Source organism: Lathyrus oleraceus, chromosome 7 (assembly GCF_024323335.1).
Source record: "Lathyrus oleraceus cultivar Zhongwan6 chromosome 7, CAAS_Psat_ZW6_1.0, whole genome shotgun sequence".
In the NCBI taxonomy this organism is placed as follows: Eukaryota; Viridiplantae; Streptophyta; class Magnoliopsida; order Fabales; family Fabaceae; genus Lathyrus; species Lathyrus oleraceus.
In genome coordinates, this window is record NC_066585.1 from 508638214 (window position 1) to 508662914 (window position 24701).

The 24701-nt window shown below is 33.5% G+C and overlaps 4 protein-coding genes across 8 annotated transcripts; 2 read left to right on the forward strand and 2 right to left on the reverse strand.

Annotated features, from left to right (window-relative positions):
* The first annotated feature begins 3615 nt into the window (after positions 1-3615).
* On the forward strand, positions 3616-4349 carry LOC127108122 (non-specific lipid-transfer protein 1). The gene is made up of 2 exons (XM_051045542.1): positions 3616-3959; positions 4095-4349. The coding sequence occupies exons 1-2, from the start codon at positions 3616-3618 to the stop codon at positions 4105-4107; spliced, it is 357 nt and encodes a 118-aa protein (XP_050901499.1). The 3' UTR covers positions 4108-4349.
* LOC127108119 (uncharacterized) lies at positions 3828-24045 on the reverse strand. Of its 5 annotated transcripts, XM_051045540.1 has the most exons (6): positions 23788-24043; positions 23585-23643; positions 21036-21503; positions 20370-20714; positions 20009-20301; positions 18320-18908 (listed from the first exon to the last, which is right to left on the reverse strand). In XM_051045540.1, exons 3-5 carry the CDS (start codon positions 21471-21473, stop codon positions 20026-20028), a joined length of 1059 nt encoding a protein of 352 aa, XP_050901497.1. In that variant the 5' UTR covers positions 21474-21503; positions 23585-23643; positions 23788-24043; the 3' UTR covers positions 18320-18908; positions 20009-20025. The 5 variants fall into 5 exon arrangements, with proteins under 5 accessions (XP_050901494.1, XP_050901496.1, XP_050901497.1 ...); XM_051045537.1 differs by lacking the exons at positions 18320-18908; positions 23585-23643 and adding an exon at positions 3828-4032; XM_051045539.1 differs by lacking the exons at positions 18320-18908; positions 23585-23643 and adding an exon at positions 3871-4044 and having other exon boundaries at positions 23788-24045.
* Positions 4856-5544, reverse strand: LOC127108124 (uncharacterized). The gene is made up of 2 exons (XM_051045544.1): positions 5435-5544; positions 4856-5366 (listed from the first exon to the last, which is right to left on the reverse strand). Exons 1-2 carry the CDS (start codon positions 5495-5497, stop codon positions 5106-5108), a joined length of 324 nt encoding a protein of 107 aa, XP_050901501.1. The 5' UTR covers positions 5498-5544; the 3' UTR covers positions 4856-5105.
* LOC127108121 (non-specific lipid-transfer protein 1) lies at positions 18402-19225 on the forward strand. The gene is made up of 2 exons (XM_051045541.1): positions 18402-18835; positions 18971-19225. The coding sequence occupies exons 1-2, from the start codon at positions 18402-18404 to the stop codon at positions 18981-18983; spliced, it is 447 nt and encodes a 148-aa protein (XP_050901498.1). The 3' UTR covers positions 18984-19225.
* Positions 24046-24701: the final 656 nt, after the last annotated feature.

Genomic DNA, 24701 nt, shown 5'->3' on the forward strand with positions numbered 1-24701 from the left:
CTCATAGGGCTTGATCCTCAAGCAAACCATGACTCCTTGTTAAAAATAATCAACCTCAAACCTTTGAATCTATGATGATGTTAGTACACTAGATGATATGGATGTTCATGAATGTAGATGAATCTTAAACCAAAAGGTTAGATGAAAGGGGAGGGAAAATTTTGGGGTGTGACAATGAGTAGATTCATGAATGTTCTTCTTTCTTGTATATACTAAATTATTTCCAAATCTTACATCAGTTTCAACATTTCATTTTTCCATAATCAAGTTCAGTCTCAACATTGTCACCACTAGTTTCAGTCTCAACTTTTGGTTTGAAAGTAAGGCCATGAAGTAAAGGAGACTCATCTTCCTTACTTATATTATCCCCCTGAAGATGAATTTGAAGGAACTAACTTTTATGTTCATTGGATGTGACATCTCGAGAGACAAAGTATTTATGGGATGATGGATGATAACAATTGTAACCCTTTTGGATAGAAGAGTGTCCTATAAAGACACATGTTAACGCTTTAGGAACAAGTTTCCCTCTACCATCACTATAGATATGGACAAATGAAGTACACCTAAATATTCTAGGGGTTAGATTACTGAAGTAGACACATCAAAATAGAATGAGGATAAAACTTCCATAGTGGTTTTGGAGGCAAAGACAATATAGGGTAAATAATTAATGAGATATGATGTGGTTAAAACAGTCTCGCCCCAATATTTCTTAGGAACTTTATTTTGGAATATCATAACACATGTTTGGTTTAACAAGTTCTCATTCTTTCTCTCAGCAATCCCATTTTGTTGAGGGGTTTTAACACAAGAAGTCTCAAGAAAAATACCTTCTTTTTTCCAGAAAGAATTAAGACCATGGTTAATGTAATCTTTGGCACTATTGGACCTAATTCTCTTAATACTCACACCAAGATGATTTTTAACCATAGAGAAGAAGTGAAGAAACACATAACAAACTTTAGATTTTTGTTTTAACAAGTAGACCCAAGTAACACGGGTGCAATCATTAATAAAAACCAGTGGGCACCTAATATATTCGAAACACCCGAAAGACCCCAAATGCGAGTATGAATTAATTAAAATGGAAAAGTACTCATTTTATTACTAACTAGAAAAGAGACCCGCCTGATGTTTAACAAGTTGACACATCTTACAAGAAAGACTCTCCACATCTAAAGTCTTAAATTATGAAGGAAATAATTGTTTTATGACTCTAAATGATGGATGACCAAGGCGACAATGATACAAAAGGACCTTCTCTCTGTTGATTTTAATTGATTATATATAAAAGGAGTTGTTTTTGTTGAATAACTTTGGAGGAATATTTTGGTTATCCAAGTAATAAAGGTCATTCCATTCTCCACTAGTTCCAATTGTCCATCTTGAATTCTTATCCTGAAAAGCGCAAGTACTGCTATAAAAAACAACATTACATGATATGTCAGTTGTGAGTTTTTGTATGGAAAATAAACTAGTGGACAATTTGGGAATATGAAGAACATTTCGAAGGATTATAGATGGGCTTATTTGGATATCTCCTTGCCCGATTACAGTTATAAGGGTACCATATGAAATGGATAATTTTCTATTGCTAGGACATGGTAAATGAGTAGAAAAATGTGTGGGAAAAGGTGACATGTGGTCAATGGCCCCATAATCAAGTATCAAATATTGGTTAAACAGTTTATTGAGGCATTAAATCCAAAAGAAAATTAAGACTTACAAGAGACTAAACAGAAGTTGGTGCGACTGTTGAAAGTTTTAGGTCTTCCATATTCCTTGCTCCCATGTCATTGCAACATGCGCACATACTCGTCGGGACGCTTACAACCATCTATATGATGTTTACAAGGTCATTACCGTCATGAATGTCTATAACAAAAACTTCTCAATGCTAGCAATGGAGGAATATTGGCCTCCATATGAAGGGGACATAGTTTGCAACACAACGATGAGATGTGAAGAAATAAAAAAGGACGGCTAAACAACACGCGTATTAGAACAGAAATGGATACGACTGATAAAATGATAAGATTATGTAGTATATATCGTCAACCCAGACACAATAAGAAAAAATGTTCAAATCTAGGAGAAACATTTGCATCATAATTTAGTACCTCCAATTTTTGTTGATTTTGATATATTAATAACTTTTTGTTACAAGGTTAACAACAAATATCACTCCAACTTAAGCACACTTAAAATCGAACAGGTCTAAATAAATAACACAAACAACAAATATTAAAATAGATGAAAATACTTAACCACAACATTTAAAAACAACATTTCTAACTGATTACAACAATCAAACTAATGTCATCTGGTCCAAACATCACTTCCCTAACATCCTTATCATTTTTTACTCGCACCCAACTATCTACGCCATCGAGTCTCTCAATATTTCTATTTTTTTCCTCTTCTTGTATGTTTTCATCTAACTAACGAACCAACTCCCTCTTTAATTGCTCGAAACGACAGATGTTCCAAAACATCATCTCAATCGGAGACTTGTCTCTCGAATAAATCACTTTTCCATAGCGGCGATGAAAACAAAACATGTTTGCAATATGATGAAAAGAGACGTGGAAAAAATAGAATATCTAATCAAATTACATAATATTTATCGTTATTCTTACTCCCATATATAAAATTATATTCGAATTGGTTCCTATTATAATCAATCATATATTTAATCTAAATAAACATTTCACATTTGAAGAAAAATAATTCAAATTAACTTTTTCCTAAAAATTTTGAAAAACCAATTTTATTTTTTCAACTATCCCTTCATGAAGTTTGTTCCATAAAAATAAAAGAGTTATAAAAAGAAATTCTGAAAATCAAAGCATTCAATGTGATAAAAGATGTTAAATATTACTTTTATTTTTTTAAAAAAAATTGTTTTTATTTATATTTGAGACTACAATAAATATTAATTATTAATTAATATAAACATTGTATTTATTATTAATTCTATTACTCCCTCCATCTACTCTTTAATATTTTTATTTATCTTAAATTATTTATTTCTTTACAATTTCAATTTAGTATTTATTATTTTTTTACACTAACTTATTTTTGTTCATTACCTATTATTAAAACTATTTTTTTTTGTAAATAATATAATTCATCATTATCTTTAAAAAAATTAAAAAATATTAAAATCTCAAATAGATCACCTAATATGAGATAATTAGGTGAATGGGGGAGTAGCACTTTTAGTTGAATAGAAATTTATAGACAAATTAAATTGTTACCGACAGAATTTAAACATTTATATAAATAGTGGAACCGACACCATTTTGTTTTGTGCTAATTGTGACTTCACACATTTAATGAACATGTTATATATTGTGTCAGCTTACTAAGGATTAATTTGGCTATTACATTTATAGGTTATTCTAGAGAGAAATTTGTTAATAATTATAGTTGTCCAATAATTAACTACTAAAATATATTTGGATTTAATATTTAAGATTTGATTTGAAACCAAACACAGTACGAAAGACCACCACTCTTATGTTCTATATAAACCCACACCTTGAATCACTTATACTCACTCACCAAGCAAAAGCAAAAGCAAATTTCAACCCATTCCCTAGAGAAGCAATGGCAAGCTTGAGAGTTTCTTGTGTAGTTGCTTTGATCTGCATGGTGGTTGTTAGTGCACCCATGGCAGAGGCTGCAATCTCGTGCGGAGCAGTAACTGGTGCCATTGCTCCATGCTTTGCTTATCTTAAGGGTGCTCCTGCTCCTTCACTGCAATGCTGTGCTGGAGTGAGGAGACTTAATGGGTCGGCCCAAACTATCGCCGACCGTAAGGCTGTTTGCAACTGCTTGAAAAGTGGTGCTGGTTCCGTTCCTGGTTTGAAGTCCGGCAATGTTGCTGCTCTCCCGGGCAAATGTGGTGTTAGACTTCCTTTCGCGATTAGCCCCTCTACCAACTGTAATGCGTAAGTTTTACAACTCACTCTTTGAATCTCTACTGTTAGAAAAAGTTTTGAGTAGGAGGTATTGGATTCGAACCTGAAAACACATCTATAATCAATTAAATTTATTAATTTGTTCGTGTTTTTGTCGTATTGCAGCATCAGTTTCTAAAAATAGTGTGGATGAGAGGAAGAAGCAGATAGCATGGCACTTCTTTCTATTGCAGTATTACCAGCACTAGCTGTGGAGTTAACTAATGAGAATAAAGGAAGGGCAACGAGGGCTCCACTTTTGCGAGTTTCCTCGGCTTCTATCTGAATTTGGTCTATAATTGTATTGCACAATGAATTTTTTTTTTCTCAATTTGAATGTTGCATTTGTGATAAAGATATATGATATATTATTCCATGCTACTTTACTTTCTATTTTTAACAATTCTCCTATTGCTTTCCTCTCCCTATATTTATATTTATTGTTCTTCCTCGTTCCAAATTGTTAGAATTTGTAAGTTGAGTTTAACTCATTCCTAAAAAACTGAATTATAAGGTGATGATTGTCCCTACTTATAAATATAAAGTGTTAGAGGCTGCAATGAAAGCAAGTCAAATGCCGCAATGATTGTCCCTACTTATAAATATAAAGTGTTAGAGGCTGCAATGAAAGCAAGTCAAATGCCGCAATTTAGGCGACTAGAGACAGATCGTAATGAAGGCAGAAATTCCAACACACTCTCACAGCTCGAGCCTCAATGAGGCTGAAACGTGGACGATGCAGGAAGTCCAACAAATTATCTAGGATAGACTTTGATACAATCTTAAAATGTGTAGGTTGGACCTAACCTATTCCTACAAAATCGGATTGTAAGGTGGAAGCATCCCAAAAGTGATGCATTGAAAACTTGTTAGTTAAGGAACCAAGCTCAACCAACTAAAATTCAATTTACTAAATTGATAGGGAACAGTTATGGACACCAGGGACAGATACATGCAACTAACCAAATTTGTCATTCTAAATTAAATATAGCTCAACAACTTTATACTAAAATCAACTAACTTTCTATGTAGATTGTACAAGGGGTGGGGTCAGTTAGTAAGTCAAATGAGAATTTAATGCTGATGTAAAAGAAAACAGATGGAGATGAGTTCAGTCAGAAACCGAACCGAACTGAACTATAGTACTAGGTCACCCGAACTGACCTCTAAATCTTGAACCAATTCTTCTGGTGCTGAATTTGATATTATAGACGAGACGCCATGGTAGACATGTCGAGAATCGCCACCAAATATAAGAACATCTCCTGATTCTAGAAGTACATTCTCTGCCTTCTCAACATCCCTTTGATCTCCATAAAGAAATTCTGCTGAATCACCAATAGAGAAGGATACAACTGGCAACCCTTTTTGAAGACTTTCTTCCCTTTCATCGCGATCCTGCATCAAGCAGTTTTAAAATGGAAACAAAAAATGTAAATGGCTAGCAACAAAGTAGTGTAGCTAACCTGATGAAGACCAAGCCTTCCACTAGTTGAATAAAAATTGACAATGCATATATCAGGAGTCATTGAAGGTAGTATGGTTATGTTGGCTGATATCTAATGCAATTGTTAACGGTAAGTATATCAAATTTTCAACTTTGCAGCGTTGATATACAGGCAAATCCATCTTTCTTTAATATTGTAAAATAAGTTACTCTCTATTCTAATTTTTCTGAAAACCTTATCTCTCTCATCATTGTAAATTGTAAACTCATTCTCGGTAAATTTTCTCTCCTATAACTCCAATGGAATTCAGATTTTTGACAAATCTTTTCGTTGTCATCGCTGCAAACAACAAATCCATTTCTTTCTATCTTCAACTCTTATTCCTTTTTGTTCATTAAAGCAAGTAAAATGGCTCTAAAGATCTTATTCTTAACTCAAGTATTTTTTTTATTTGCATATTTATTTATTTATTTAGGAATAACACGTTTTTATAAATCTTTCCTTTCAATGTTGTTCTTCTATTACACTATTTTGACATTTTTACATGGTTCTTTTTCTTTCAATTTCGATTTTGTTTTTGTTTTAGCTGAGTAGAGGAGCGTATTAACGAGAGTAATATGTGATAATATTAATAGTTAAGTAGAGGAGCATATTAATAATATATGATTATGCGTGATAAATAAGTAATAATGAAACTTACCTCTAACAAGTTTTTTCGCTGCTAACACCAAAATATTCATTTTATTTTCGATTATTTATCTTCACGCATCAAAACAAATATAAAATCCTTCTTTACTTAGAATCATAAAAATTGTTGAGTGGTATTTGAACACTACCGGTCTCTATGGATACGATAATTATAAAACTTATTTTTGTATTTGCATCAAGTAATGGTAATGTAGGCTCCCCTAACACAAGGGGTGCTCGGAATCCAAACCAAAGTAACTACCACCAAAATCTCTTTCCTCAATCGGCGCATGGCATCCTTGATTTTCATTGAATCTACACAATCAAGAAAGAAGCATAAAAAGGGTTCAAGGAAATGAAACGAGGAAGATAAGGCTCTGGTGCCACTTACCAAAAATGCAGATAGATCAAAGCTTATGATAAAGATAAAATCAAGAAAGAAGGCATGATAAAAAAAAGTTTTATTCTTTCAAAAGCTTCATTCATGATTAATATTGTGATTATCTTTAAATTAATAGCATGATCATGAATTAGTTTCTTAATTCAAAAGTTTGACTTTACTATTCGTTTAGTGAAAACATGTCAATATAAGTTAAGAATCATAAATCTAAACCAAGTGAGGTGAATGCATATATCATGTTTTACATAAATGAACGAGACTATACATGCATTCGAACTATGATTGTCATACCTCAATTTTTTCCTTTATTTAATAAATTGATATATACATCATGACATTTTCATCATCTGCATAACATAACATGCATTTCATCTCGCATAATAAATTTTTAGATCTACAGACAGATCGGTTAAATCAATTTTCAAATGTATGTGAAATTAACTAAGGAAAATTTCATAATCGAGCTTGCAGACGTTAATTTTATTAATCTACGGCTCACATAGTTTAACCCGACATGCTCGTTTTACTATTTCGAATCCTTTTTCGGTGGCATTTTGATCAGTCTGAGCATTTTAACCGGACATTTTTTTAATTTTAAATTTTGATCAAAACATCTATGTTTCCAAGAAGTTTATTTTGTGTTGATTATTTTTGTGCATTCATTTTGATTTTTCGAACGTTGTTGCGCTCGATTTTTATTCATTTTGAGTCATTTTATTTTTTTTGTTTTGTCAATGTGTTCAAAATAATTAAATAGGATTAGTCATGCTTTCATTTCGATTTTATTATGATTATTTAAAAAGCTTGATGTTTATTGGAATTTTTCGTTTCAAACTTATTTTTCACTCAAATAACACTCAAAAGGGTAATTAATTATATTTATATATATATATATATATATATATATATATATATATATATATATTAAATAGAATTAGTCATGTTTTTATTTCGATTTTATTATGATTATTTAAAAGCTTGATGTTTATTGAAATTGTTTCGTTTCAAACTTATTTTCCACTCAAATAACACTAAAAAGGGTAATGTTGGTGTATATATATATATATATATATATATATATATATATATATATATATATATATATATATATATATAATTGTTGTGGAAATTGAGAGAGAGAGAGAGAGAGAGAGAGAGAGAGAGAGAGAGAGAGAGAGAGAGAGAGAGAGAGAGAGAGAGAGATCCATAAACAAAATCTCACGTGCCAACTCATGGAGGACCACCCTTCTCATTTTTGGACCACATGGCCTCCATTGAGGGAGTGACGAGCATATGGATTCTCTTTCAAATTTGCAACAGAAAAAACAAAAGGAGATGAGTCCAACAAAATAGGTACACATGTGTCATACCCTCAAATTCACCCTACCATAATATCACCATCCCTAACCCTAATACATTAGCATTACATTCATCATACATCATTTCATATGTATCCACGCTCATAGTAAACAAGCTCAAACTCAAGGCATGGTGTTCATTTGAGAATCATCAAGGCCCTTTGGTCATGTTAAGGTGTGTCCAAGTCACCTTAACCTTAATCTTCATACTCAAGCATCCTTAGACCTTGGAGGATCACTTAAGTCATCTCACTCACCTCCAAAACCCTAATTGGATGGTGAACCCTCATTTGAAGACTTTTCTTATTCATCTGGTCACCCAAGGACCTCAACCCTAGTTCCTTGATCCTCTATGGTTTATACAAGTCATGATTCACTTTGTACATTGGCCTTGCCTTTGAGGAGCCCTAATCTACAAACTTTGCTCATGCCCCAACCTTGTGAGTCACTTCAAGACACCTCTTGCACCCCAAAACCCTAATTTGTTTGACTATAGCCTTTGATGAAACTTGAGGTCCAAGAAACCCTAATTTGATCCCCATCTGTTTCTAATCTTTGCCTTATTTGATCACATCATCATTAATCATTCCATTTACATTCAATTCAAGTCATTTTCAACCATCATCCACCAAATAAACATTCATTTCATCCATGGTACATGTTCTTGTTTTGGCCTTGAATCATCAACCTCAATGCATTGGTTTTCTCCATGAACTTGACCTATAATCTTCCCACAAGACCCCAAGGCTTGTTTTCCATAAAGATATGATCATTGGAGATTCAAACATCCATTAGTGTGCCTTGGAAACCAAGTAAACTCAAAATGGCATTTTTAGGGCATGTTGGTCGGTCATGTTTTGGCAAGTTTGGCTTACCATTTGGTTCAAACCCCATAACATTTTCACCTTTCAACCTTTTTGAAGATCTTTTTTAAGCCAAATGTCCTAATTGAATTTCTCTTTAACTTTGTTTCAAGGTACAAGACCTGATTCATTGAGAAAGGACCTCAAATTTTGCAATGGCCAAGTTGGTCAAAATGCCTAGCCAGACCTAGAAACATGTCCATGACCTCCACTTTACCTCAATGTCATTTCCACACCACAACTCCTTTTGGTCTAGTTCTTTTTTCAAATTGTTAAGGGCATGGCAAAGAACAATTGGCACAAGTTTCATGCAAAATGCATGAGCCAATTTTATTTGGCCCAAGATCAAAGTTGGTGACTTATTATGGTGCACACATCAGGTCATACTTAGGAAAATTTTGCATATTGATGCATTAAGTCTTCAAACTCTTCTGTTCTGATCCCATTTGGTCCAAACATATTACAAACATCATAAGACACAAAATTCAAGCCAATTGATATGGAAAAGAGGTCACATATGGATAACCCGAGCTAAGGTAAAAAAGAAAATTTTCCAAAAATGGCAAAAAGAAAAAACCACATCAGCTTGCTTTGGGACCACTTGTGTCTCACCTAATTGATGTAAGGTGTATAATAAGATGAGTGGAAGGGAATTGTAGGCCAATCACAAGACATCCTTGTCCATTAAGTTTCACATTTTGGACATATTTCGAGCCTCACTCTTTTCTGAAGGAAAAAGCTCATTTCTCCCTCCAAACCATTCCAACACCTTCCCTATAAATAGGGGAAGGTGTTCCATCAGAAATCCAAGTTTTTCAAGCCAAGAAATCCATGTTGCAAATCCAATTTTCCTCCCTTAAAATAGAGTTTCGAGTTCTGAGTTTCAATCCATTTCAACCTCACTTAACTACCCAGAAACCTTCACCCAACATCCTTCAAGCTTTATGAAACACCAAAACCACTTGCAACCACCTTCCTTGAGCTATTCAAACTCGTCGAAACCTTCATCAGAAACTGATTGCGATAAGGTAATTGCACACTCTATTTTCCCTCAAATAACTTACCATCTTACTCGTTTTTCCTCTCTAATGATAAACCTTGTGGTCTAAGCTTTGATTCCTCCATTTTCAGCATTTAATTTTAGTTTTAGGTTAAAGTTCCTTTCTGAGTGCTTGAGAAATACTCCATACTCAGAGCCAATCAATGGCTCATGAGTGTGGATATTTCAATGATGATGTGTTTGGAAGGAGAATCCATGGTTGATTCCTTCAGAAAACACGAGTTGTTGAGTTTGAAATTCGAGATTCCAAGGTTGAAGACAATGTAGTTTGTTTGTTGCTTCGAGCGAGTTTGAATTCAAATATGGTTGTTGTCATGTTCTGATTGGTTGCTTCGCGCGCATGTTCTTTTTAAACGGTTGATTTAATATTTTATTTTTTAAATTTTTTAGCTATCACCAAAGGGTGGTTGGCCTAGTGGATGGGGGTTGACCCCATGACCCAAAGGTCAGGGGTTCAACCTCCAGCGCCCCCATATTATTTTATTTCTTTCTCTTTTCATACTTTCATTTTATTTTCATATTTTTTCCTATTTTCTTTCATTTTCTTTTTATTTGTTTCACCACTCATTTTATTCTTAATCCAAAAACTTTGTAAATACACCTTGATTTTTTTTTGACCATGTATTTTATTCCACACTTTATTTATTTTATTTTGACACTTTTGTTGACCTTTTCATGTCTTTGATGTGGATGGTTGATGAAGTCTGTTTGGTCATGGATTTGGTTGTTAGGGTTGATAAAACTTTCAATGCTTCAAATCTATCAATGAACGATCAATGAGTCATTCATGATACTTTGAGGTATTGATAGGTTGTCTCTATTTAACCATACTTAAACCATTTGATGCATAGCTGAAACTATATTTGTGAGTCCATCTTGTTAGTTCATTTGATTGTGTTTGCTTCCATTAACCACTAACCCTCTAACACTTGTGCTTCAATGTTGAACTAATACATAATTTAATCATTCAACTGTTAACTTGTAATCATTTTGGGTGATATAATCTTCCATTTATAAAATCATTGATAGATGGGCTTGGGGTTATATAACTTTCTTTGGTTCAAATCTATTGTTAGATGATCAAAGATCATCCTTAATACTTTGCATCAATGATAAGTTATCCCTTGATGCGCCATATTTTGAGTCTTTTGACCTATGGATAGATAATCCCTAATTGGGTACTTTGTCATATGATTAACCACTAACTATTCATTATTAACCTTTGTTATTATTGATCTTGTTTATCATCTTGTGAATTACTTATTGTCAACTTTATTGCATTTTGGTTTATTTTCAAGCACTCATCATCATCATCATTGTATATATATGACCATTGTCATTTTACTTATTGTTATCGTACAATCAAAAACAACAAAAACATGATAAAGTTATAAGATCAAAAAGATGCATTTCATCTGTAATAAATCATTGGACTTAGAAGATTTCATTTGGGACCCTTGCTTAGAGACCTTGTCCTAATCTTTTGACACTTTGCTCTAACCATTAGATTTCATCTGTAACTTACAATCCTATTGTAAGAATGGCATCATGGCAGTACTCTAGGCAGACATGATTGTAAGACCATTATCCACTTGTTAGCTTAGGTCACTTTGCACACACAAGGCTTTCTCTTGGGCTACCTTACAATGAGACCCTTTATTTCTTGTTTGGTTACTTTGTAAATATTCATGGAAAATTGAGCATGCAGACTAGCGCCAATTGGTTTGGCGTGCACGTGTATTTGTTACATGCTAACGCCATATGGACTGACGCTTGTTAGGTCATGGTAGGTTGCATGCATGGTCTTTTCCCTAGTCTGATGGCTATTTGCATGCAACGCAAAATCTCGAGTCCTGCACACACAAGGCGCCATATGGATTGACGCCCATGTTCAAAAAATGCATGCAGGCGCCAAATGGAATGTCGCTAGCTCTTGCATGCATGCCATGTCACATTCTATTTATAGTTTTCCTCATACCAACACAAATTCAAATTCATTCTCATACCAACACAAATTCAAATTCATCCTCAAACCAACACAACTTCATTATATTACTATGCCATTTGCACCCAAATATATTATCAATGATCATTGCAACGGTGAGACATATGAGTGTGATGTATACGGGTTTAGTTTTCGAAACACATATACTATCTGATTTACGATCAAGAGAAATTCAAATTTCTTGCATTTGGAAAAACGAATAGAATCCTTCCTAGGATCTGGTCTTGTGTCACAAATCACGTACCAGAATCCAATTTATTTCGAAAACAATCAATGTAAATTTTACCCGCTAAGGGTGCGAGACGATGAAGATGTTGAATATATGTTTATTAGTCACGAACATTCTGGTTGCAACTCTATTGACTTATATATTAATCTCCAACAAAATATACCTCTCAAAAATCTCAGATAACTAATAAAGCTGAATCTGATGATTTCGAGCTATTAAAAGTGGGAGACATGTTCCGCACTAAAGAAGAATATGTGCGAGCTATCAAATTTTTTCAATGGATAACTATGCTGATTTCACCGTTAAATGCATTGATTCGAAAAGGTATGTCATCGAATGTCGTAACATCCTTTGCAAGTTTCGGTTGGCTGCGTCTCACAAGAAGAGAAGTGATTCTTGGGAGATAGTGTTAGACTATGGCACGGATCTAGAAGGGGGGGTTGAATAGATCCCAATTAAAAACTTGAGTCGGCGCTACCAATTTGAAAGAAAATTGGTTTTGAAAATTTCTTTTAAGTGCGGAAGCGGCCGAGGAAAATTTTAGTCTAAAACAAACCGTTATTGGAAAATCGGATATGCGTTTAAGCTAATGGATTAGAGATAAAAGGAAATCCAAATCACTACACTATTTGCACACTCAATTGATATATTTCACTAACTAGCAAGCCTAGTTCCAATTATCCAAAATACCAAATTAAACTGGAAACAAACTTAAGACAACTTTGGCTTATGCAAATTAACAAACACTTGGTGTGCATACACTCCAAGAGATATTTGAGTTGAGTAAGTAATTCAAATTTATCTTAGTACAATATACTATTGTACTGTGTATTCAAACAGCAGTTTTAATCTCTTACTCAACCTATATCAACGTTTGGTAAAATTGCTTAAACTAAAATCACTTAATTTTTAAGCTGAAAAGCACTTATGCAGAAAATTAAAGAAGACAGAGATTTGATGAGGCAGTTCCCCCGCCGTCCTCGCTTCGGGGTACGTCTGCCCTCAATTCTAAAAATAGAATTGAGATGATTAATTAGATATCACCTGTGAAATTTAATCGTTTATACAAGGATTGCAAAGCATGTAAACAACAGAACTTCCAATGTGTTGAATGATGCTTCCTATCCTTGCTCCTTGATTCAAGATGAATCAAGACCTTCGATCGTTGTTGCTAGACCTCCGATTTCAGCCCCTTTGTTGAAGAATCTTCCGTTCTTCAAACCCTCGGCCCGGCTGATCTCAAACACAACGAGTCGAACCCGAATCCTTCACTTCAATGTCACTGAATCCGCTACTAGACTGATGAAGACTTCCTCTTCACAATCACCTTCGCTCGGCTGAATATTGATGAAGCGATTCGTCCAAAAACCCCCAAACACAAACCCGTATTGGAGGACAAAACCCTAACGGTTTTATTCAAGAAAGAACCTACCACAAGCTTCAACTCGAACCGGATTCTTCGATCACAGCTTCGAACCTTATCACCTTTAATCGATCACGAACCACATCAAAAGTAATTGTGTGCAGTTGATGTGTTGTGAAATGTTAAAGATGAAGATGATGAGTCTTGGACACCTTTTTCACTCTTTCTTGTTTCCTTGAACACTTGAACTCAAATTGACAAATGTTGGTTGATAGAAGTGTTTTGACTTCTATATATAGTAACTGACAAACCAACCAAAAATAACAAACTTTCAAACAGTGGAAAGTACTAGAAAACTGAGTTTACGCACGAGCGGTCGACCATAGATCGGCGTGCGCTGAGCCGTGAGAGATGCGCCGACCCCTATGGTCGACCCATGGTTCCATGCGCTGACCCAGGATAGCATCATTGTGCCATGCGCTGACCTCTGGTCGACTCAAGGGATTTATGCGCTAACCCGTGAGTTATGCGCCGACCCTTATGGTCGACGCAAAGAAGCATGCGCTGACCAATCTCCAGTTTAGTTGAGTTTTGCGCTGACCCGTGAGCTTTGAGCTGACCCCTATGGTCGACTCAAGGCCTTCAAATCTGCATAAATCTGTGTTTTGTGATGATGGGTAATGTGTTGCATTTGTTTGTAGACGTGCATGATGGTCTTTTGTCATCATCGAAACTTGCGATCGTATGTTGTCTGACTCTTTGTCTTTACAGATAGCTTCTATAAACCTACCTCACAGTTGCATTGCCACTAATGTTGTACAAGATCACCGAAAATTAAGCATTGAATTGATATGTCAAGACATTTTGCCGCCTGTTAACAAAGACCCATTAGTGAAAGTGAGTATAATAATATCTCATATCATCACAAGATATAATTATACTCCCTCTTACAAGAAAGCGTGGATTGCAAGGACAAAGACTGTTGAGCAGGTATTTGGCAACTGAGAGGGTTCATACAAAGAATTGTCACGGTTTTTATGGGCACTTAAAACATACGCATCGGAAATTATTGTAATTATGGAGACATTGCCAGCATTTACGCCAGACGGAACTTGTGTTGGTGGAAATAGAATTTTTCACCGCCTCTTTTGGGTGTTTCAACCATACATCAAAGGTTTTGCATTCTGCAAACCTATTATTCAAATTGATGGAGCATGGTTATATGGCAAATACAAAGGAACTTTGCTTATGGTTGTTGCACAAGACGGAAACAATAATGTCTTTCCCATTTCCTTTGCTCTGGTTGAAGGTGAAACCGCTGGTGGTTGGGGTTTCTTCCTTAGTCATCTCAGAACACATGTCGCTCCACAAGCCAATCTCTGTTTGATTTCAGATAGACATGCTGCCATTGAGAGTGCTTACAATAACCATGATAATGGATGGCATAATCCTCCTTCTACCCATGTCTATTGCATTATACATATCGCAGAAAACTTCATGCGTGCAATCAAAGACAAGAACCTTCGCAAAAAAAGTGGTGAATGCAGGGTATGCTCTAACTCAGCCGTCATTTCAACTTTACCGTGAGGAAATTAGATTGTCTAATGCAAATGCAGGAATGTGGGTGGATAACATACCATTAGAGCAATGGACAAATGCATTTGACAGAGGTTGTCGATGGGGCCACATGACAACAAAACCTTGTGGAATGCATGAACGACGTATTCAAAGGCATTATAAATCTACCAATAACCACATTGGTCAGAGCAACCTATTTTAGGTTGGCATCTACCTTCACAATCAGAGGTGAAAGATGGAGTGCAGTGTTAATGTCAGGTCAATTATTCAGTGAATGTTGTATGAAAATGATGAAAGAGGAAACTATCAAAGCTAACACACATGCGGTTACAATCTTTGATCGTCATAGAAAAAATTTCAGTGTACAGGAAACAATGGACCACAATAAAGGGAGGTCAAATTTATCCTATGTTTTCAGACTAAACAGAAGTTGGTGCGACTGTGGAAAGTTCCAGGTCTTCCGTATTCCTTGCTCCCATGTCATTGCAACATGCACACATACTCGTCGGGACGCTTACAACCATCTATATGATGTTTACAAGGTCATTATCGTCATGAATGTCTATAACGAAAGCTTCTCAGTGCTAGCAATGGAGGAATATTGGCCTCCGTATGAAGGGGATATAGTTTGCAACACAACGATGAGATGCGAAGAAAGAAAAAAGGACGGCCAAACAACATGCGTATTAGAACAAAAATGGATATAGCTTATAAAATGATAAGATTATGTAGTATATATCGTCAACCCAGACACAATAAGAAAAAATGTCTCAATCTATGATCAATTTCTGCATCATAATTTAGTACCTCCAATTTTTGTAACCTTTGATTTTGATATATTAATAACTTTTTGTTACAACAACGTTAACAACAAACATCATTCCAACTTAAGCACACTTAAAATCGAACAGGTCTAAATAAATAACACAAACAACAAATATCAAAATAGATGAAAATACTTAACCAAAACAACATTTCTAACTGATTACAACAATCAAACTGATGTCATCTGGTCCAAATATCACTTCCATATCATCCTTATCATTTTTTACTCGCACCCAACTACGTACGCAATCGAGTCTCTCAATACTTCTAATTTTTTCCTTTTTTGGTATGTTTTCATCTAACCAACGAACCAACTCCCTATTTAGTTGCTCGAAACGATATATGTTCCAAAATATCATCTCCATCAAAGGCTTGTGTCTCGAATAAATCACTTTTCCATAGCGGCGACGAAGACGAAACATGTTTGCATTATGATAAAAAGAGATGTGGAAAAACGAATCACCCAACACATCTATTTATACAAAAAAAAAATTACACAATACATGGAGGCGTCAGACCAATTGGCGCCTCCTCTCAGTATATTCATATGGGCGCCATTTGGATTGTCAGCACCGTGTGCTATAGCCAATTTAATTGGTGCCCCCTCTTAAAAATTAAGGGTAGACGCCAATTGATCTGGCACCTATGCCTTAAGATTTTTTTTTTGAAACTGTAGTAGTTTGGGAAATTATTTGAAAAGTGAATTATTTTAGAATTTTTTTTGAAAGTATGGGATATTTGAGTAAAAAAATTCCAATATGTTTCGATAGCTCGAATTAAATTGATTAAAAAAGATTTAAAAAAATAAAAAAATATTAATTTTAGTTGAAGATGATATAATTTACATTAGGCGCCAAATGATCGATTTTTTTATTTTAAAAAAAATAAGAAAAATCCGCATGACTTCCTTCTTTATTGGAGCACTATATATAAAAGTTGATGATAGCATAAGAAAATATATTTTTAAATAAGAGACTTAATAGTAAATTTGAGGAAAGTTGTTAAATATGAGATTTTTCAAACATTTAATTTAACTAAATAATTAACTTTGAACAATATATTTTGTTTAAAGTTGTTGAATTATAATTATAAATAGGGTAATGCTATCTTGTGTCCTAGGGGCACATGTTAAGAACTAATTGTAGAAATGTTTTCTTGGAACTTGTGTATGGTCATTATCAAAATTTTATAATTAATATTTTTATTACTTTTTTTAATATAAATTTTCTATTTATGAATAGTTAACATGTGCTCTTGGGGCAGAAGTTAACATTACCCTTATAAATATTCAACAACTTATTTAAGTTAGTTACAATATGAAAAGTACAAAGAAATGAAATACATCTTCCATCCATCAATCTCCACAAATACATATCACTTGAACTACCTTACAACAATTCTATTTACCTTCACAGTATTTATAAAAGTTATAAATAATATTTTGTCTTTTACATGACACAAGTTTTATTTTAAAATAATATTTATATTTTAAGATATTATTAAAAAATAGTTAAAGTGAACAACAAATACTATATAATATTTTAAACTTGTAATATGTATCAAGTTATAGACGTTGAATTAATTTTTTATAGATAATAGAATATTTAATCAAAATATGATACTATAATTAAAAATTACTTAATATAGTGTAATATTTATATTTATATTTACATAGCATTTATCTTTATTCTTACTCCCAAGTTTATATAAAATTATTTTTGAATTGGTTCATATTATAATCAATCTTATATCTAATCTAAATAAACACTTCACATTTGAAGAAAAATAGTTCAAATTAACTTTTTCTAAAAATCTTGAAAAACCAATTTTATTTTTTCAATTATCCCTTCATGAAGCTTGTTCCATAAGGATAAAAGAGTTATAAAAAGAAACAAAATAAAAAGATATTCTGAAAACCAAAGCATTAAATATGATAAAAGATGTTAAATATTTACTTTTATTTTAGACAAAAACATGATTTTTTGTTTTTATTTATATTTGAAACTAAAATAAATATTAATTATTAGTTAATAAATATTTTATTTAATATTTATTTTTATTACTTTCTCTATCTCATCCGTACTCTTTAATATTTTTATTTTATCTTAAATAATTTTTTCTTTAAAATTTGACTTTAGTATTTATTATATTTTTTTCACTAATTTATTTTTGTTCATTATATTTCACTATCTATTATTAATAATATATATTTTTGTAAATAATATAATTAATCATTATTTTAAAAAATATAAAAAATATTAAAATCTCAAATAGATCACCTAATATGAGATAATTAGGTGAATGGGGGTAACACTTTTAGTTGAATAGAAATTTATAGACAAATTAAATTGTTACCGACAGAATTTAAACATTTATATAAATAGTGGAACCGACACCATTTTGTTTTGTGCTAATTGTGACTTCACACATTTAATGAACATGTTATATATTGTGTCAGCTTACTAAGGATTAATTTGGCTATTACATTTATAGGTTATTCTAGAGAGAAATTTGTTAATAATTATAGTTGTCCAATAACTAACTACTAAAATATATTTGGATTTAATATTTAAGATTTGATTTGAAACCAAACACAGTACCAAAGACCACCACTCTTATGTTCTATATAAACCCACACCTTGAATCACTTATACTCACTCACCAAGCAAAAGCAAAAGCAAATTTCAATCCATTCCCTAGAGAAGCAATGGCAAGCTTGAGAGTTTCTTGTGTAGTTGCTTTGATCTGCATGGTGGTTGTTAGTGCACCCATGGCAGAGGCTGCAATCTCGTGCGGAGCAGTAACTGGTGCCATTGCTCCATGCTTTGCTTATCTTAAGGGTGCTCCTGCTCCTTCACTGCAATGCTGTGCTGGAGTGAGGAGACTTAATGGGTCGGCCCAAACTATCGCCGACCGTAAGGCTGTTTGCAACTGCTTGAAAAGTGGTGCTGGTTCCGTTCCTGGTTTGAAGTCCGGCAATGTTGCTGCTCTCCCGGGCAAATGTGGTGTTAGACTTCCTTTCGCGATTAGCCCCTCTACCAACTGTAATGCGTAAGTTTTACAACTCACTCTTTGAATCTCTACTGTTAGAAAAAGTTTTGAGTAGGAGGTATTGGATTCGAACCTGAAAACACATCTATAATCAATTAAATTTATTAATTTGTTCGTGTTTTTGTCGTATTGCAGCATCAGTTTCTAAAAATAGTGTGGATGAGAGGAAGAAGCAGATAGCATGGCACTTCTTTCTATTGCAGTATTACCAGCACTAGCTGTGGAGTTAACTAATGAGAATAAAGGAAGGGCAACGAGGGCTCCACTTTTGCGAGTTTCCTCGGCTTCTATCTGAATTTGGTCTATAATTGTATTGCACAATGAATTTTTTTTTTCTCAATTTGAATGTTGCATTTGTGATAAAGATATATGATATATTATTCCATGCTACTTTACTTTCTATTTTTAACAATTCTCCTATTGCTTTCCTCTCCCTATATTTATATTTATTGTTCTTCCTCGTTCCAAATTGTTAGAATTTGTAAGTTGAGTTTAACTCATTCCTAAAAAACTGAATTATAAGGTGATGATTGTCCCTACTTATAAATATAAAGTGTTAGAGGCTGCAATGAAAGCAAGTCAAATGCCGCAATGATTGTCCCTACTTATAAATATAAAGTGTTAGAGGCTGCAATGAAAGCAAGTCAAATGCCGCAATTTAGGCGACTAGAGACAGATCGTAATGAAGGCAGAAATTCCAACACACTCTCACAGCTCGAGCCTCAATGAGGCTGAAACGTGGACGATGCAGGAAGTCCAACAAATTATCTAGGATAGACTTTGATACAATCTTAAAATGTGTAGGTTGGACCTAACCTATTCCTACAAAATCGGATTGTAAGGTGGAAGCATCCCAAAAGTGATGCATTGAAAACTTGTTAGTTAAGGAACCAAGCTCAACCAACTAAAATTCAATTTACTAAATTGATAGGGAACAGTTATGGACACCAGGGACAGATACATGCAACTAACCAAATTTGTCATTCTAAATTAAATATAGCTCAACAACTTTATACTAAAATCAACTAACTTTCTATGTAGATTGTACAAGGGGTGGGGTCAGTTAGTAAGTCAAATGAGAATTTAATGCTGATGTAAAAGAAAACAGATGGAGATGAGTTCAGTCAGAAACCGAACCGAACTGAACTATAGTACTAGGTCACCCGAACTGACCTGCATAAGAGGAGATGTCAATACTGTCTAAATGTAAGATTGAGGCGACCGGGACAAAGGCCGGTATCTTGAACCAATTCTTCTGGTGCTGAATTTGATATTATAGACGAGACGCCATGGTAGACATGTCGAGAATCACCACCAAATATAAGAACATCTCCTGATTCTAGAAGTACATTCTCTGCCTTCTCAACATCCCTTAGATCTCCATAAAGAAATTCTGCTGAATCACCAATAGAGAAGGATACAACTGGCAACCCTTTTTGAAGACTTTCTTCCCTTTCATCGCGATCCTGCATCAAGCAGTTTTAAAATGGAAACAAAAAATGTAAATGGCTAGCAACAAAGTAGTGTAGCTAACCTGATGAAGACCAAGCCTTCCACTAGTTGAATAAAAATTGACAATGCATATATCAGGAGTCATTGAAGGTAGTATATCCTCTACATAGTTTTTTCGCCATTCCCGATTATATAGCTGATGTGCTTCTTGTATAGCTCTTGTAACCAACTTACTAAAGTAATGAGGAATACTTGGTGGCTTGCTACCATCAATTGCCCTTTTATATCCATATTTTCTTGTTTGAGGATCCCAGTCCATACCAAGACACATCATCATCAATCTAAGTTTGGCTCCATCTGCATAGCCTGGTTGATAGAATCCTCCAGGACCGAGACCGAGATCGCGACATTTTTTCACTATTTCTACCTAAAGTTATTCAAGAAAATGTGGTAAAAGAATTAAATCCGCCACATATGAAGTAAAAAAGTATTCCAATACATTTGTAGAGAATTTATGGTGCATCATTCATGAACATGAGGGAAGACCAAACATATAAATGCATTTCATTACAACAAGCGAAAGAAATTCCAAGAATAGAAAGGAAAGAAAATTGAGGTAATCATCAATTTAGTTTCTGATATTGTAGGGCGCTGTCAATTTAGTTCTTGAAACTATTCTTACAAAATAGCCCTAAAATTGAAAATATTCAACTTTTGCATTCTGAAAGATCAGAGAAAGGTCAAGTACCTGTTCATGATGTGTTAAGTGATGTTTTAGGAGAACCATCCCTGGCCTCAGTATCCCTTCATCTGTTCCTTCCTCCTGCATCTCAAATCCAATGCTGTTTTCCTCGTTCTTTTCTAGCGGTGTAGCTCCTGTCGAAGTAGAATTTCTCTTACCACAAAAACAGATGTCACAGTTAAATTTTCTTTGCCTTTTATTATATCGTCTATCAGCTGACAATGTCTTTGTTGGTGATATATTACTACCATTATTATCATCAAAACTGGAACAAAAACTAGATTCACTAAAGTTATTCTTATTGTACTGTCTCATTTCTAAATCGATGCAAATTCTCCTCTTGAATTTACTTTGTTCTTTCGGCTGATCACAACTAGATATAAACTCAAGGAGTGCATTCTTCTTTTTCTTTTTATGCCACGGTACAGGATTAGTGTCCGCCATAAAATCTGATAATGGATTATCAGGTATAACCTGAAGTAAGAAAAATGTAAACAGTTATTGTTAGCAGGAAGCCTAATATAAATATTATTGAATCCTGCAGTTCATAACCATATTAAGGAAAAAGAAGACTCGCATTATAACTTATATGCAAAAAGTTAACACCAAAACGCACAAACTTAACAAATATTTGTAAATTGTTTTTCCGATACATATCAAGTTGATAGTTAGGTGAATTTCAGTTAGTAGCTATTAATCATAATTTGAAGATAGTAACTGTTACACAGAGTTAGTTACATGATTAACAAAGCTAAGGCTCCTACAATAAATGTCTAGCTATGTATGCAACTCAACTTAGATATATAGAAATTTGGTTCAATCTTGGATTCTCAATTCTATTAATCCATCAAAAGCTCGATTTTCGGTAGAGCTGCTTTGGTAGTTTCGAAAGATTTAGAAAGCGATTCGCTTACTGTGATCCAATAAGAATTACAAATTTACCCTAAGAATGGTTGGATACTTGATAATGTATCTAATTCCATATGTGATTCTTCAATTTCAGTTCAACCATCTCAGTTTTCTACATTTCACATCTCTCTTTACCTTACATCCATCACAACCAACCGGACCCTGGAGTCACCTCATCACCCCAAACAGAAACATATATTGTTGCAAATAATATAATTATCATAATCCACATGAACAATTTTCATAAAACGGAAACACATATTGTATCAAAAATAAATGATAGTAATAATATAAAAAATTCACATAGTAAATGTCGACAAAGCCTCAATCATTATGTAGTAGTTAATAGTGGCACATCACAGTAGCATTTGCAAGTTAATACTATGCATTTGAGTAAAATTTCAAACATACCATCAAGCAACCACATAGTCTAATCCAATCAAACATTAAAATGTGTTGCATAAGAATTTAAAAAGAAATCCTCAACATTACTAAATACCGTAATTTAATTAAGAATACCGTGTTTAGACTGTCCTATGACACTCGTATGTTTTTAAGATTCTATTGTTATTTGCTGGTTTAGGTTTTAAAAGCCCACGATGTAGCAATGGGTGGGAGGAACTAAGCGAAAAGCTGTGAGTTTCTTTTTGTTCCTTTTCTCAAAAATTTGAATTATATTTCTTGCTTACTTTAACATGCTTTCAATCCTAGTGTTATATACTGCAAAATTAGAAAGAAAGAAAAAACAGAAGGTGAATATTATTTGAATGATTAAGTGTGTTCTATAGTAAATGTCAATTTTTAGCACAAATTGTGAATGTGATTTTCATGGTTTGCTATCAGTAGAAGAGATATTTGGCTTGTAATGTATTTCAGAATTGCAACATGTTGTAACCAAAGACTTGACATGATGCTTGTTTTTCTTTTGCTATCCAATCATATTATATATAGGGTGCATGTCGTCACTTGATTCGAGATGGAAAATTTCAGTCGAGGATGTCTGTATAGAAGAGGTAACATACATAGATGTCAAGTGGAATCATATTGGTTGAGACTTGAAGGACTTATTCTTCTTAGATTTGTTGGTTGTTTTCTCATGCATTGCAATGAAATCGTTATTTCCACCACAAGCAATATTTTGAACAAAGGAGGCGTTAACAACAAAATGTTCAGATGATGGTGTTAGATAATCACTCTGAAAACTTAAGCATAAGCATAGATGGACAAATCCATGAAGAACATGCAATTGTCAACGGTAAGTATATCTAATTAAGAATGTTCCGAAACTAATGTTCTTCATGGATTTTCCCATCTGTCTAAGGTTTCAGCATGGTTATCTAACCACATCATAAACATTTTGTTATTTACATCTCCTTTGTTCAAAATATTGCTTCTGTCATGTGGAAATAACCATTTCATTGCAATGCATGAGAAAACAACAAACAAATTAAGAAGAATAAGTCCTTCAAGTATCAACCAACATGATTTCACTAGTATAAGTGTAATTAACATCTATGTATAAATGAAGGGATAGCAAAAAAAAAGGTCTTTGGTTACAACATGTTGCGATTCTAAAATACATTTTAAAGTCAAATATCTCTAAGAAAATTCAAATTTCTAAGAAAATGAACAAAAAGAAAAACAACCGTAGCTTTTCACTGTGTTCCTCCCACCCATTGCAACATCTTGCATCAATGTCGAAAACCTAAAACCTAAAACCTAAACCACCAAATCACGAAAGAATCTTAAACTAACGAGCTTCAGGTCCAAAAACGGTATTCTTAATTAAATTAAGAACTAAATTACATTATACTATGCTTAAAATTTCAAATATCAAAATAGGGCTTACACTTGCATCAATGTCTCCACCTCGTGGCTGTGATTCAGGTGGCGATGACTTTGCACTGTCGGTTTTTGTTTCAGCCATGGGTGGTGAAATGTTGTTGGAAGAGAAACGGAGGAGAAAGCAGCGTTTTAGGGAAAGAGGAGAGTGAAACGACGACGTAAGGGTAGTATGAATGAAGTGTCGTGAAGAAAGCATGGGCATGGCTGAGATTATTAGTGAATGATATGATGATGGTAATAACAAAATAATAAGTCAAATAACAAGTCAATTAGTCACCACCTTATATTTTGAAAATTAATGTGATTTCTTGAGTTAATATCTATAATAATATAAGATTAATGACTTTGAAAAATGACGTTTCTGTCCCTTTTTATTCCGTTGCTACCGGTTTAATTTAGAGTTTTTTTTATGTCTAACCAACTTTCTTACAATTTCTTCTTTTCCTCTATTTTATTCCCAATTTCCAATTGAACAAATGTTTTCAAATTAATATTAAATTATCTCTCAAATCATTTACACTATTTTTTCGATTTTTTTTTTAAAAATAATCATGTTTTTCAGTAAAAATACGAAAATAACCAACTTTTTAAAAAATTTTCCAAAATAACAATGTTTTGGGGGAGAATGTGTCGGGGGAGCACACAACCTTTGGATCAATATTGAAAGAGGTTACCATTACACCACAGACCCATCATGTTAATTTTTTTCATCATATATTTAATGAGCCATTGTTCTTAGATCATAAGAGAAAGACACTAAATTTTTATTTTAAATTTTAATATTTTAAATATATGAATTATATTCTTCAATATTTATATAATTTATTTATAATCAATATAAATTGCTATTTCCATTTTAAATTATATGTTACTCCTATTTTGTCAAATATTTTGTTTTATATTTTAAGTTGTTTTGCA

What these genes read in the sequence shown, in the direction of transcription:
- LOC127108122 (XM_051045542.1), top strand. Translation starts at nt 3,616, where the DNA reads ATGGCAAGCTTGAGAGTTTCTTGTGTAGTTGCTTTGATCTGCATGGTG.
- LOC127108124 (XM_051045544.1), bottom strand. Translation starts at nt 5,497, where the DNA reads ATGACTCCTGATATATGCATTGTCAATTTTTATTCAACTAGTGGAAGG. An exon ending in GAAGGCTTGGTCTTCATCAG is followed by an intron (nt 5,367 to 5,434) that starts GTTAGCTACACT and finishes TGCTTGATGCAG; the next exon opens with GATCGCGATGAAAGGGAAGA.
- LOC127108121 (XM_051045541.1), top strand. Translation starts at nt 18,402, where the DNA reads ATGTTCTATATAAACCCACACCTTGAATCACTTATACTCACTCACCAA.
- LOC127108119 (XM_051045537.1), bottom strand. Translation starts at nt 23,985, where the DNA reads ATGCCCATGCTTTCTTCACGACACTTCATTCATACTACCCTTACGTCG. An exon ending in GTGGAGACATTGATGCAAGT is followed by an intron (nt 21,504 to 23,787) that starts GTAAGCCCTATT and finishes TTCTTACTTCAG; the next exon opens with GTTATACCTGATAATCCATT. An exon ending in GAAGGCTTGGTCTTCATCAG is followed by an intron (nt 20,302 to 20,369) that starts GTTAGCTACACT and finishes TGCTTGATGCAG; the next exon opens with GATCGCGATGAAAGGGAAGA.